At 41.3% G+C, this 15877-nt stretch overlaps 1 protein-coding gene across 1 annotated transcript in view; it reads left to right on the top strand.

Annotated features, from left to right (window-relative positions):
- The window catches only part of LOC127534495 (uncharacterized), a 41394-nt gene extending 31488 nt beyond the window's left edge, over window positions 1-9906 (top strand). Inside the window, exons 7-8 of the mRNA XM_051949752.1 lie at window positions 9591-9657; window positions 9883-9906. Coding sequence (XP_051805712.1) covers window positions 9591-9657; window positions 9883-9906 — 91 coding nt within the window. The remainder of the gene's footprint in view (window positions 1-9590; window positions 9658-9882) is intronic.
- Window positions 9907-15877: the final 5971 nt, after the last annotated feature.

Below are 15877 nucleotides of genomic sequence, written 5' to 3'. Positions count from 1 at the left end.
TTGAATACTGGTAAAAAAATAAAAACATAATGAAATGGCTTAAATCCAGGTGGCTGAATGTTTCTAGTTCCTTTATCTTCTTCTCCTCCATCTGTCTTTTGATTTTTCTACTCTGTCTTCCTAATTAGTTTAAACTTCAAATGTAATCTCTATAAATGTGCACTCTGCTGGAGTTTGGTTTAAACTCCATCTTGGAAAAATGTACCTTTTGGCTTTACTTTTTCTGAAACGTACACATAGTGTATATCTTCCGCCATTTGCTCCTACGTTAGCTGACAAATCTCTCTTCTCCTAAACTTCACGCTGAAGAAGATGCTTGTTTAACATTGTTTTGAAATGAGTTGGAAGGAAGTTAAAACGGCACAGAACAGCGTATTATGAAAGTTAATAACTTTATACATTCTGTCAATTACAGTGACCAACCATCGTGTTTGAATATGTGATTGTACTTGAACCATAGTTTGTGAATCAAAAATGACTCGAAAACCTGTCAGCCAAAACACAGGAAGATATAGCTTACATGACTGCGAACATTAGCTACTGCAGTGGAACGTTGCAATTTTAACCATAAAATAATGAGCCCAATACAAAAATACTAGTTTGATTTCTCCATATGACATCACCCACCAATAGAAAAAGGCATGTGTTCACATACTTAAGAAAAGAACAAAGCTTGTGAACCGTGTGCTCACCTGCTGGACTCCTTGTGATGCCATAGGACTGGAGTGTTGTACAGAAACGGTACATACACACCTCTGCTGTAAACTCAAGTCATTATAGGAAATATGCAACACGCATGCATATCCTGCCTTCCATGTATGTGGGGGTGTGTATGCATACTATATGTGCGTTCTGTGAATTTCCCTGTAGACTAATGTTTTGTTTTGGTCTTTTTTACCCCTGTAAGCCCAGTCACTAGGGAGCTACATTTGTAAACATGCCTGGAGAAGCCTGCATCATGTGTGCTGAACGTGAAGTCTCAAGAGGTAATTTCACTCAGTTTGTTTTAATCTCTTTAACAACATATACAAGCAACATATGTGCATGTGTTGGTGAGAAACAGTGTGTCTTTTGACTGCCTGCAAGCTAAATGTTTGGAGAATAAACAAATGCACTGAAAATATTACGTCGGGTATGGTTTTTATGCAGCAGAGAATTGAGTATTAACACCCCACTGGGGACCTGTGATATGAAGGGTTTAGAGCAAAAATGCTAAATTGGTCTAAAAGGTTTTATTGATAACTTTTAATAATTTGACTGAAGGGTTAACAGCTTCATAACAGAGCTACTGTGTATCATTTCAAGTTCAGTGAAATCTGTTCAGCTGATTTATGTAGTGCATCGACTTGTGGCTCTGAGGTTTTGTCCGTCATTGCGTGCTCGAAGTGTTGGACGGGGCTCCTACCGGTTTGTTTGGAGCTGTCCAATCAGGCGTGTGGGATACGGACACAAACTGACATCAAAGACATGACACTGCCACCATTCAGAGTCATGGCCTACTTATCTTTCTCTCTGTCTCACTCTCTTTCTGTCTTTCACTCCCTGTCTGTCTCTGTCTTATTTAGTGTATCGCTGCCACAAACAACATACATGTCATTTGTATGTGGCCAAGTAAACAGGGAAAGTTTACAGAGGTAATATCAACTTGACATCCAATATTGTGAGAAATAGCATCGCTGACGAATAAGCTTGTCTTCAGCGTTCATTAGCATAGATATTTGTTAAATTTAAATGGTGAGAACTAGCAAGACTATCATAACCGTCTTTCACTTGCTCAGTATAGCACTCTTTAGCTGAGCCACACTATAATCATATACATCTCCACTGCACAGTAACAGCAGGAGATAGCCCTGCTAACCTCCAGCATTATGGGCCTGCATGAGAGCGAGGTCAAACAGTCACACTCTCCACCCTCAACTTTGCTCTGTCACTACTTTAAGCTGATGTGGTCAAGGGATTAGAGAGAAATTACCATTATTAAGTGAGTTCAACTTTCAGTGCTTTTGTGGTTGCTGCAGGGACTGACGCTTTTTTTCCCAAGTTGAAAAAGAGCATAGTGAAAATTTATCACATAATGTGTTTTTCCATTATGCAAGGAGTCATTTATAAGTAAAATTATTAACTTATTTGAATTGAAAAAAATGCACTAGGTTTTAAAATTTGGGAATTATTCATACTTTAAGCAGTTTAAACTCTACAACTGCTGTGAACACTATGCATGTCTTAAATAAAGTAGCTCTTTTTAATTTTATATATCAAAAAATGATGCTCTGCAGTGTACATTTTGGCACTGGCATTATATCCACATTACCTGGTAACATTAGCAGCGTTGGTTTAATGTTTGCTTGCTTTTCTAAAAGTCCTGGCTGCTGCCTGCATTTTCATAGTTTGCTTCAATTGCTTTGTTTAGTTTGTACCTGTTTTTCAGGTAACTTCAGACAGTATTGCTGACACATAATGTTACTGAATGTAACAGGCCAAACTGATAAATCTACTGAACAAGAAAACATTTGGAAAACTAAAGAAAACCCCACTGATCAGAAGCTGCATGTCTGTGATTCCACAGATATTTTTTAGGCCACTGAAAAACATTTTACATGAAACTACAATCACTGTTTCTGTACAGGTACTGCTGTAAGCACGTCACTGTTGTTGGATTATCAGCATTTTGTTAATAGAGACTGCTTTGGCTGAATTTTATTAAGTGTTCGATGCTTTTAGGAATGTAAATTTTGCATTTTGCACTGTTAAGAACTTTGTGACTTGCTGTTCTCACTCTTGTTATTTAAAAGTCAGAAGCTTCATTATTTTGTTGTTTATCACACTTCTTCGCAAAAATGCTGTTTATCTTGCTGTTGCTGCTTCAGATTTAAAGCTTTCCATTCAAATTAGTTAGTAGAAAGCATTTTTTTCATTGTCTGAGCACAGCCTTAGTGACCAATTATTAATTTTGCTCTACATTATTATTTGCTATATAGTTATGAGGTCACTATAAAGCAAATTATTTTCTGCACTTCTTGTCAGCTGGTCGACAACACTTTTTTCCATCTTGACATATGTCTTGTGCCTTTCCTGGATAGCAACCTCTGATAGATGCTCAGAGTAAGACATGATCAGAGTGCCCCAATCAGATGTAAATTTTGCATTGACTGCTTTAGAAAGCAGGAGAATAAAGAATAAAAGAAAACAACATAAGATTAATTGGTGATATCAAAAGAGAAGGAGGAAGCACAGACGAGAAATTACCGTCAGTTCCTTGGATTATTGTTCCTTGGTCATCTGCAGAACTGCCAAGAAAGGAAACTGGGCGAGAAACAGTTAATGACTTTCACAATAGTGAGTAAATGATCTGTCTCACCCTCTCCTCTCCCTTACTGTCTGTCTCTCCCTGTCTGTCTGTCAGCCCACAGTGGAGTCATGCAGCCTGCAGGCCGTGACACTGTGACCAGCATTAGTGGAGAGGTGTGCAGAGCAACACACATACTCCCAGATTGCTCTGACTGTTCCCACAGCAGGGCAGACACCAGGCTGTTTATTTAACCATTAGTCTGGGGGAGGGGAACCCAGAGTTGGGGGAGCAGAGGGGGGACACACGGCTTTTAGTCATATTTTACCAACACAGTCTACAATGTTTGTCTTAAAAGGATTAATTTCATTCTTGTAGCTCAGGACTTGTTTGTTCTGAAACAAGTGCAACAAAAATCCACTTTTCCAGTGAAGTTGTCCTTTTTCATGAATTTCATACAAACAAAATGATCACCACGTGCTTTGACAAGAATTTATTTCCACTGGCAACTGCTTTAATTTACACAGCCGCACTGAAAAACTGCAGCAACAGATATTGACCATTTGTAGCCAACACAAAGTGTGAAAACATTTTACTTTACTCACACATCAACTCCTATTATCAACACATCAGTGGTTATGGAGCAACATTAAACTGGAGTTGTAGCCATCTAAGGAAAATAAGTCCAATATTTACTCTTTTTTGCTTCTTTTTTTTTAACTCTCTACTAACACCTGAAGGAAATATCTGACTCTCCAGCTGTTCAGTACTTTACAATGATCCCTAGCTGTGTGTCTCTGCTGTTGGGCCTGAACAGATAGTGTACAGTTTGATTTTAGGACTTTTTTTAACGATAAAACTGCGTGAACAGTTACATTGCATAATATGCGCTTATAGAAGCTAAAGCCTCGTTATAGTGACTCACCCTGATTGCTGCAATAGAGAAAACTTACATTTTAGGCCTTCAGCAACACAGCTACCTACAACACAGCTGCCCTGCACAGATATGGGCGTTTTAAAGACACAACAGATTGATCTTGTAACTATTACATTTCAAGGGTCAAAGTGACATCACGCCCCCTGATGATGTACCACATATTACTGTGCATGCTCTAAAAACATTACATGGTGCTCACAAATAAAGAGAGAAGTTGCTGTAGGAGCAGTTTTAGTGTAGAGAGAGGTGGACTTTCAGATTTAAGGTGCACACTGCTCCCTCTCCTCCCATGTCTCCCTTCTCCTTCGCCCTGCACCATGCATGAAGATGACCCCGCACAGGACATGCTAGAATACTGTCATGTGCATTGTTGCTGTATGTTTCCCATTTCCAGAGCCAGGAGTCTGCACGAACACTGGATTGTTTTTTCAGGATAGACAGACCGGACAATTAGTGGAACATGAGGAAATATTTGCAAAATCTGACAAAAAAAAAAGAAATGTTTTGGATTAGAATCACTTACTCCACCTTTAATACAGTATGAAATGACGGCTGACGGATGATGTGGGAACACCTTTTAAACTTAAGCATGCATACTGTATATTTGTAATGCTGCCCCTCACATTCTTGCAGACACACACTCGCACACAGACAGCCAGACACAAAGAGAAAACTGTACTTACCGGAGCTCCTCCACCCTGTAATCCTTTCAAACCAAACCAAGTCTGCACACCTGCAGTGAGAACTATAGCGAGAAGTACGTCACAGATACTGAGTGGAGCGCAGTTTATATGTTTACACAGGTCCGGTCATGATCTCTTTCAATAATTACAGACCTTAGAATCGTTTCTGGCCAATGCATGAGTTATTGATCCCTTTAAGGTCACACTTTTGAAGAAAAGCTGCTCACAGATTAACGTCGAGATGTGTGTATATATTTGTATTTGTTCTGTTTAAACATTTTCTCTGTTTTTGTACTTTGCAGCGACGCTGTGTCCCAGGTAAGACGACCCTTGGTTTCTGTGGACTTTAAAGGAAGGGGTGGACGAGCAGGGCAGAGAATGGGAGGAGAGGAGCGTATAGAGTATAATCACACAGACTGGATGACATTGAAAAGCCTCGGGCCAGCACTGACAAACACAGCTGCTTACTGACACAGTAAATCTACTGGATGACTCTCTGCCCTTCTCAGCCTGCCTTCAAACACACACACACACACACACACACACACACACACACATGTTTGTTTTTCTATACCGGTGGGGACTTACCGTTGACTCCCATTCATATCTAACTCCTAACCCTTACCCTAACCTTAACCATCACCAAATCAATGCCTAACCCTAAACAAACGTTTTTGCACTTTTACATTTTTTATTAACAACAATATGGCCAAGAAAACGGTGTTGCCACCCGTGGGGACCTCATTTTAGGTCCCCACCGTAAGACAAGTCCCCACCTTTATAGCTAACAGTCAGGTCAAAGTCCCCACCGGAATAGCAGAAACAAGTACACACACACACACACACACACACACACACACTTGAAACTGAGCATGTTTGAGGGTTTGAGCAGTGCCACTGGGCTTTCTCAGGTTGGATAATAACTCTTGGCCTGTCAGAGCAGAGTGCGAGCTGTCCAAAAAGCTGTCAACATCCCACTTACCCTGAAACCAGTGCCTCTATGGCCTGTGCTTACGGGATCTTTGCAGGCTGTCTTCCCGACACACTTTAGCTGACACACACTGTTACAGCTCTTGGAGTCACACACAACCATCTCCTTACGGAACAAAAAACATAGTTTGTACCATTGTTTTCGTCAAAGTTCATTTAGATCAGTGGAGCTGCTGCTGTTCAGAGTAAGCAGAACTTCTTGATACGGGCTTGACCACAGATTCTCGCTGTGATAAAATTCCGATCGCTCACACCTGCCTGATGGTAACAACAGCTATTTTTAACCACAACATTCCTGTAGCTATGGAAGCAGAGGACCTAAACTGGAAAATGTGTGCATTACTTTCTGTGTTTCCAGAGCATCTGAAAATCTGTGGCGATCAGAAAAATTACAACGTAATATTTGAAACACAAATCTCCCACAAGGAAACACCACTGTGACATCCTGTTGTTTATATTTGTTGCGACTTGATTTAAAGCAGACTTGCAGAGGTGGAAAACTAGACCAAACACTCCAATGCTGAGGGCTTTTTTTTTTACTGTTGTTTATTTATTCCTTAGAATATTAATGGAATAAATTGGAAAAAAAGTCCATCTGTATAACTGTGTTTATATTTTGCTTTTTTATTCTTCAGGTAGCTGACAGTTTTTTTTTCCATATGGAAACAACAGAAATATCTTGTTTGAATATTTACTCTTGTTGCGTTCAGTATGTCCTACAGGAATAGTCGTCACAGTGTTTGACCAGTTTGTGACATTTATTCCAACAAAGTTTCTGAATCATCACACTACTAACCCCAAAAGTGGGGTCTTTTTATACATCTGAAACTTTTCTGTAAAGCCTAAATCTAGCCCCTGGTTCCTGCAGAGGAAACACAGGTTTTGTTCCTGATCCCTCCAAAGGTACTTTGCCCCTTTTGAAAGATTCTTCAGTTGAAACACGCTTTAAGACGCTTTACTTCAGGACTCAAGGTTAACTTGGCTCCAGATTAGATGCTACCACTCTGATGTTGCAGAGACAATGTAAAAAAAAAAAAGTAAGCGAGGAGTTGGACTCCACATTCTTCTTCCTTCATCCATCTGTTCATCTTTACACTTCTTCATCAGTGAGAATGGAGGTGTGTGCGTGGAACTGTTTGATATCATCTTTAACTTTCCACATTAAGTAACTTAATGTTTTTAAGAGGTCATGATACCGTCTTTTTCTGGTGGATGCGTACTCACATGTGCATACGAGAAAATGTCATTAAATGATGTAACAGCATTATGTCTTTTCCAAGCCGGCTCCCTCCCCCTCTCTGTAGTTTTTTTTTTCCCTCACCACCCTCCGTTTGGCCACAGTAAGGCCCAGATGAAAATATGAACTCAGAGAGGAGAAGTTAATCTCCCACACAAACGCAGAGCAGAGGCTGTAACTCAATAGAGGCTGCTTTGTGGGAGGCCGACTTGTCCTCATCTCGGAGAATTAAATACAAGTTGTCCACTTATGAGGAATGAGATTAAAATGTAGCTGGCTGTTATTAAACCTCCGAGTGAACAAAGAGGCACGAAAGATCTCAGTGCGCGAGGGTGTTGGAGGGTTAGAAGGTGAAAATGTTTTTATTTGTGTGCGTGGCGCACATTAGGCACAGTGTGTGTGTGCAGGGTGGGGGCTTTAAGATTCCCAAGCAGGCCTTATTGGAGATGATTACTCTCATAAAACCTCTGCTCTCTAAATTGCCCCCCACCTCCTCCTCCTTCCTTCTGCAGTCTAAACACACTTAATCAAGCGCAGGTGTGTCCTGATGCATTTACAGACGCCTCGCTGACAGGCAATCTTCTGCTGCACAACAGCGGAGGAGAGGAGGCTGGAGATGTTGGGCCTCCTTTCCATCTTCTTTACTCCGTGGGCAAAGGTAGCGGATGACAGATGTGAATGAAACTATGAATGAGAATAAATGTATCTTCTTTCACTTAGTTTCCTAATTTTCTCTTCTTCTTCATCGCCCCCCACCACCGCTGCCACCACCAGCCCTCTCTCTTCCTCTCCCTCAGTCCTGTGTCTTAATACACTGCTGGATCAGCCAGTGCTGGAGATCTGTGGGTTAATACGGTTACCGGGATAACAATCTCCTCCAGCATCGCTTCATGATAGATGGGCGCTGTGTGTGTATGTGTTGAGTGATTGAGCAAGTGGGTGAGTGAGTGAGAGATAAAGTAAGCGGCGGCTGTGTAAAAATCTGTGTGTGTGTGTGTGTGCGCGGTCCCTAAGCGAGAGTGTGGAAGCGGAGGGGGCCATGGTATCCGTCAGAGGAGAACAATGGCTTTTAAATGAATCTGGGAGCTCGTAAATCACACAAAGAGAGAGCCCAAATGCAGCGCTGATTGCCTGGACGTCAGAGTCAGCGGACGACAGGAAGGAACGAATGAACGAGAGCCCCAGCGAGACACCTTGTTAACGCCTGAACAAAACGCCTCCATTAGGAACCAATGGCCTACTTATGCAAATGAGTCCACATATGCACACTTTCTCTCCTGAAAGTTCTGTCCTTGGGAGGCACATGCAGTCAGTCAGTCAGGACAAATGTAAATAAATCAAAGGACAAACACTTTCCCATTACATATTTGTCGCTGTGGGCATAAAGAGAACTTAAAGTGGGCCTTTTCAGCGGCAGACCTCTGTTGCCTCATGCTGTCGATTCCTTCATATATTCCAAAAACGTTGAGCTCGACACATTTAAATGGAAGACAAAGGTGTTGCCTAACTTGCCGTTCGTTGAATATATGTTTTTCTTAATCTCATATAATTTGAATTGGTTTGATAAAGATGTAATCTCGCTGTCGCTGGTAATGTCTGCAGCTGTTATTGTATGTGTTAATGCTAAGCAGTTGTAAATCATTAGAGCCAGGCTTCATTATGGTTTAGCGCGAGTGTTGCCTCAGAGAGAGAGATGAGTGGTAGGCAGAGTGTAATTACAGGTATGTGGGGAGAAAACATGCAATTAGAGATGTAGAGGAGGCTTTTTGCACACTTTTCCAGCTCATAGGCCATGGAACCTTGTTTACTTCTCCTCTAGTGGTGGAAAGTATGAGTACATTTACTTGAGTACTGGTTTCTCCGTTTGCACTATCTATTGTTCATACTCTTCAGAGGCAAAAATACTGATCACTCCAGAACATCATTTTTACACAACTTAACATACAGGATAAATATGTTTTACATGAGAAAAAAAGCATATTAACTCCCATGTTGTTTTGGTGATTAAATCTGTAGTAACCAAACTTTTGTTGTCTGCTACTCTAAACAATGTCTGATTGGCTTCCAATGTGGTTAGAGACGTATTTTGTATCAGGTCTTGTTTTTTCTTCTTCCCGTCCCTCAGATTTATCTCGTCTCTCTTCAAAGCGTCCTTACTTATTTGATGAGAAACACTATACTGAAATATGTTTTCTGTATATGAAGCTGTTAAAATTAGCTCAAATTCCGCTTCTCATAAGACTAAAAGGCTACTTAAACAGATGTTTTGGCTTTTAAAATACTATTATGGAAATACAGTTATACATCTAATAGTTTTAGGGTTCAGGAGTGCTTGTACTTTTGAGTCGTCTTGTACATTTTGCTGGTAATACTACTGTACAATTACTTAGTTTTATTTCTGCCAGAGCATTTGTGTATTAATGCATTGATAATTTTTGTCTCTTGTCTTTTTCGCAGGCTCATTGTGTACTGTTGCAGTCACACAACAACTGGCAGTGAACTCGGGGCCAGTGTTAGGGTTGAGGTCAGGTCAACTCATTTGGCCACCCGGAGCAGACCAACTGATGATCCAAATTAGAGGTGAGAGGTCAAGGGGTCATGGTCTTCTTGTTAGTTCTTTGACTCTCACCTGTCTAGTCGCGGGGAAAAGGGAACAACAGAAATAGAGGCGAGACGAGGAGTGTGAGAAAATGAAGACACAACAGTAAGCAGGTTTCTTTTCCTTTCTCTCCCCCTCTGTTGTTTCCAGGTTGGTGGGATTTTATTAGCGTGACATGTGACAAAGCGAGAAAAACATCCAACAGCACTAATATCCATACAGTAACTGAAACGTCTCTTTCCTCTTTTGATCTCGCTCCCTCCCTCCCTCGCTGTAACCATAATAGTGTGTAATGTGCTCGCTGATTAGAACTTTGACGGCAAGGTTCAGACCAGCCACCCAGACACTGAGGTTAGTTAGTCTGGGTTTTGTGGCCAGACTGTTTGGCTGGGAATACCCTTCTTTTAGTTAAACCTAGTTTGGCCGCAAGTGACGTTCCCACACGCTGCACAGTGGTTGGACACACACCTGCTTCAAATAAACAACCACACAGCAATGTTACCAAACAAAATGAAACTTGCATTTCTAAGTTGTTATCCTTTCATGCATTTGCAGACGGGTCTCGTTTAACAGTGGGAGGTCCAGTGGGTTCGGGGAACATGAGACCCATGCTGGAAAACAAAAGGACAGTCACTCTTCAATGCCATTTTCCTGAGACAAGTGCGACCCCTGAAACAGCTGCACTTTCCCTTAAAGGACTAAAAAGAAGAAAAAGTAGATAATTATAAAAAGAGAAAGCACTCCAAGTGAGTGTGACCACCACTGGGCCTCAAAGAAGCAGATGGGCATCAGAAATTCGGTCTGTCATTGTACAGTAGGCAATGAAAACAGTCGGCAAAACGGTTGCTTCCCGCTAAGTGGACATTCTCTGTATTTTTCTCTGACGCACACAGCGCACATAAACACACAGAGTTGCATAGAGATGCGCAAACACATAAACAAGCACACAATATTTACAATACTTAGAGTATTAGGTGAGAGGTTAGAGGAGGCGTGACTGACCTCCTCAGTCATAATTAAGAGCCTAGGAGAGCAGAGCCTTTAGGCCAGCTGGGGGCCCTGCCCAGACACACTCCCTTAGACTGCACTGTTTATGTTTCATTAGAGCACAATTATACGTCGCATCCCTCTCTCTTGCCGTCTCTCACTCTCACTGACTTCCCCCGATTCTTTCATGTGTGTCTTACGCATGTATTCATCTGCGCTTTTTACTCTCAGCCGGTTCAGAGCAGAACAGCGTGTGCTCGGCTTCTCTGAGCAACAATATTTGTCCCCCTTCCCCCAAAAAAATCCTTATCAGAGGTCAAACAAGCTGCTGAGAGGCCCTCCACTTTGCTTTACAGACAGAGCAGGAACCGAAGCAAACGGAAAGAGTAAAAAAAAAAAAATTTTATAGAATAGTTACAGATAAAGGAATGTAGCAGGGGCTGTTGGAGGTGGGAGGATGGACTGGAGAAGGAGGAGTGCCTTCCAGTAAGAGGTGGACAGCTCCCTCATACAACACCACAAAGGAAATGACTGCACATATAACAGGGAGAGATACAGACAGAGAAGTGGAAAGGTTGAAGATTGCTATTTGGCTCTAGTTCCGCAATTTTGTAAGTGATCTATACGTACACAGCTTAGTACTTTTTGCAAATTACAGTACATCCAAATTCGTCCTGTTTATTATTGGTCCCATAATTCTTAATGGATGCCTTGAAATAAAGTAGTTCTCTAACATTGCCTAGAGATAACAGCACACTCTTTCAGTCTTATCAAAGACATTAATTTAAGTGTGCTGCTTTGTACAAATAAGAAACAAAAAAACAAATCAGGAGTTCAGTTCCTTATTTTCTCACTTCCCCACCAATATCTGCAATCAAGTCTTATTGTTACAAAGGTGTGGGATGTGTCCGTTTCAGAGATTTGACAAGCACTTTGTGCAAAGTGTACTGACACCTATAGGTGACCTGAGCTCAGACAACAATTAAAGAGGGCTAAATGAGAGTAAGCCAAAGTTTAGTAGCACACGGTAATCAAAATTATAGACATCACGAGTGTAAGTGTGGACTGTTAAGAAATAAAGCAATGTTTGTAAAAGGGTGTGTTTAAGAGAGTGTTTGTTTCAGGTTTTTAGTGTTTCACCTCTTGCATCAAATTAATTCTACCCATATCCATCAATTAAAGCTTACGTCTACACGCAGAAGAACTCTGGGCCTGTTGCAAGAGTGGAAAGTGTGTGCTGATGTCATATTACCAGCTAAAAACTGAAGAAATAAATGTGAAAAAAATAACTGGGCAACACTGGCTACTTCCTTAACCCATAAGAACCCTGACCCATTTTCCTTAAAGGACTTAATGAGTTAAGGGCAGACATAAAGCTTTACAAGGAAGAGACTGGGGCTCTCAAAGTGCTTGTTACACTGGTGTCACCGTGGGTTCTTATGGCATGTGTTTCAGTGTAGAGGCTTCTTCAACCTGTTCATTCACAGAAAACTACATTATATTTTTGTCATTTATCTTGTATAATGTTACACTGTCAGAGGCTGCACTCTTAGAAATTTAAAAAAGATGAAAACTAATGGCAAAATCAAAGAATGAGGGAGAACAAGAGGGCTTGAAAACTAGTTTTTCACTCTTGCTGTCTTTACCTGAGGATACTGGGGAGTAATTAACAGCTTTAAATCAATATTTAGTGATTCATGGTTGTTTACTTTCCTCCACCATCATCAAACATGTATATGAACACACACATGCTGGAGTCATCAGGTCTAGACATCCAGTCAGGACAGACCCAGCGTAAACCTACGTCCATGACCAGAGGGCATGAGCTTTACACCACAGACCCACTCAGGCTCACCACACTGGCAGTATACCATATTCTGAAACAGGGAAAACACACGCATTGTCTGTATATTATTTAAATCCATTCAAAGCTGTGCATTTATTTGGATGGAGTGTAATCGTGGGAACGTTTGAGACATTAGCCATGACAAGACCACAATCCACACTGAGTTTTTAACACACTGTGAGTCAACAGCCACAGGTGGCAAAGTCAAAATTAAAAATGCAACATCGCTGTTATGATACGGTGCCGGTTTGCATAACAGTCTAATCTGTGATCCAACCAACGGTGGGGAGTGTGCATGTGAGTGTGTGTGTGGAAGAGGCGGCAGAGGAGAGGAGATCGTGATTCCAGTCCTGCGCTCTCGGTCTTGTGGATTATCTGAACAGCGGGGCAGTTGTTTCCACGAGCATCCATGACCTTTTTCTTTGCTACTGTTTGTCCGTCTCCGTCTGCTCACTCTGCTGGTCTCATTCTCCTATAATTTACTTTGTTGTCTCATTTATTTTCATCTCCTGCTCCTGGTTTCCCCCTCTTTTTTTTTTTTTTTTTTTTTTTTTTTACCATTTCCTATGAGAACAGGAAAGCCCCTTCAGACAAACAGCCACGGTCTGTCCATCCAATACTCCCTCTCTCTCACTCAGTGTTTCTCTCTCTCTTTTCTTGGTTCAGCAGGCTATGTAAACACATTGGGCGGACTACAGCTGGCGTAGAAGGAGAGCAGTGGGACATAGTGTGTGTCTGTGAGTGCGTAGGTGTGTACATATTTACGTGAGCGCATGCAGGCATATGTGTGGTAGAATTCGGAGTGACGAGACATTGACCAAAGTGTATTTGGAATGGGGGGTGTTAAAGGCATGAGATACCGAGGGACCTGGACACTGGTGAGAAGGCTCACAAAGTCTGGAGCTTGTGGGGGTATTGAATGGCTCATTAAGTTGGTTTCTGTGTGTCTGTGTGTGTGTATTCATACAGCTGCGGACGGCTTACAGTGCTGCACAGGAAATCAGGAGTTGGCCTGAGACCTATCCAATCAAAGAATGCGTTAAATCAAAGTTGTACTGTTGACCACTGCTGTGTATTTTTAGCGCAATACGTTGGACTTTTATGCATGTGCGTCCGTCTGCATGCCTGTTCTGTGCAGCCCCACAAATTTTGTGTTTGCAGAAGGAAATACCTTGACAGGTTTCTGGAACACCCGCTTGGGTACCCCCTCTCCATCTCCCACTTTCCTCCCACTCTTTTTCTCCATCTCGTTTCTTCCTTTGGTGTCGTTTTTAGTGTTATTTTACACTCACGCCCTTCCTCTGGCTTAGAGAAACACTCTCCCTCCCCATAACTAGTGTTGTGTAACTGCCATTTGGTGATCACAAAACTTAACATTTGGAAGATGAAGTGAGAAATGATTGTAAATCTCATTCTGTGATACTATTGTTGGCATTATGTCACTGGTTGTGTCACTATCACGCCCCAAAACACATAAAAAATTTCCTAATTGTTTCCTAAAGGTATACCTGTGTAGATTTTTGGAATCATTAGTGCTCATGTTCATTTTTAAAAGGCACAAAATTATGAATTTCAATTTGGCTCCACGTATTAATAAAACGTGTCCTTACTGATTGCACACTCATTCCTCTACCCACACCCTTTTTTCTCACTTCTCTCACTTTCCCTCCTACCTCTATTCTTCCTTTTCTTTCACACAATCAGCGTTGTTGACGGTTTAATAGCAGAGAGAATTGCTCTCACATTTTTCAGCGACAGATGTGTCAATTTCCCATAATGATGAAAGGTGGCATTCCGCAGAACTAACAGACAAGAGGCAGGAAGCACTGCTCAAAGGCCAAAGGGAAGAGGAAGCAACCACGGATGAGCCGCACAAGTCACTTACGGTTACTCATTAGGAGACACAGGCATTCGTCAGAAGATGGGGTGACAGAGCGAATGCAGAAAGGAAAGCGAAAGGAGAGGAGAAAAAGATTAAAATTGTGGGCAAGATGAAGGTGAGCAGTGTGTGTTGACAAGCAGCATAACACGCGGGAAGAGAGAGAAAGGAGCTGAGAGTGAGTCCATAACTAGTTTTGTGCTGAAAGGTCAAAGTCAGGCCTCGGATTTGAAATTGAAATGAAGTGTTGGTTTGGCACTGTTCCCATATCAGTACTCTATGGAAGGAGAGTGTTTCTGTGTGTGAGCACATCTGTGTGTGTGCACAACACTTTGTGCGTTCTTATTTTGCCACCATTTCCTCAGTTTTTCATACTGTGTATTTGTATTTCCAATAAAAGAGTAAAAACAGTGAATTTATAGATTTCAGCACTGTCCTAATCAAAGAGTAGGACAGTGTTTCTTTTGCTATCATGGAATTCAGTATTAATATTCCGCTGTCGCACCATCGCCTCCACATAATGGATGTGTTAAGACAACTGTGTGTTCTTACATGGCCTCCCATTCATTTCTGTGAGTGCTGCTCAGGGGGCGCATTCTCTAAAAACACTGTTCAGGCTTCTGTATTTTAGAGCCTTCACTTTACATGAGGTTTTCCCAGTCCAAACATTAATGGCCAAAAATAGTACAGGAGACAGACACAATATTTTACCTTTATTGAACCTAATGGCAGTAATACAGAGAAGAGTTTCTTGGATGTCTGTGATTCTGTGCTCATTGTTTTTGCAGGTCCTGATCAGAAGCTTAGGTAATAGGTTTTGCCCTTTTTTCATTGTACTTTGCGTCATAGAAACTTCTGTTTTGTGTGCTTTCTGTGATTTCAGGATGGCATATATGGACAAGCCTTCATTGACCAACAGTCAGTAATGGAACCAATACCATGCCAACATCCCTGTACAACCTGGTGCTGTTCTGAGGGCCTTACTGGACAGAAGTATGTAATTTATGGTTAAAGCTAGAAATAAATATAGAAATTCATCAAAGGTGGACTAATGAAACATTCTCTAAGAAGCAACTTGAGACATTTCTGTTGACGAGTTTCAACACCTTTGTTTTTTGCACCCAGATTTAGGATTACCATTGTAACAAGTGTGATTCCAAAGTTACTACTGCTGCTGTTCTTCAACATACAAACCTTTAAGTTCCATCTATCAAATCCAATTGTATGTATTTCGTAACCTTTTGTTCAAATCAGTCCTGTTATGTCATAACAATGCCGTCTTTTGTAAAAATAAGAACAGTTTATTTTCTCCTGATTTTAGAATTAATAGTAGTTAATTAAGGTGAGGTAAAGAGGCCGTCTTTGCTATAATTTGCAGTGCTGAAAAATCTGACTGAAAATTTTTCGGAAACATCCTTGAAAGTTCAGACTAT

Source organism: Acanthochromis polyacanthus, chromosome 6 (assembly GCF_021347895.1).
Source record: "Acanthochromis polyacanthus isolate Apoly-LR-REF ecotype Palm Island chromosome 6, KAUST_Apoly_ChrSc, whole genome shotgun sequence".
In the NCBI taxonomy this organism is placed as follows: Eukaryota; Metazoa; Chordata; class Actinopteri; family Pomacentridae; genus Acanthochromis; species Acanthochromis polyacanthus.
The sequence above is the reverse complement of the archived record's forward strand: the minus strand, read 5'-3'. Positions and strand labels throughout refer to the sequence as shown.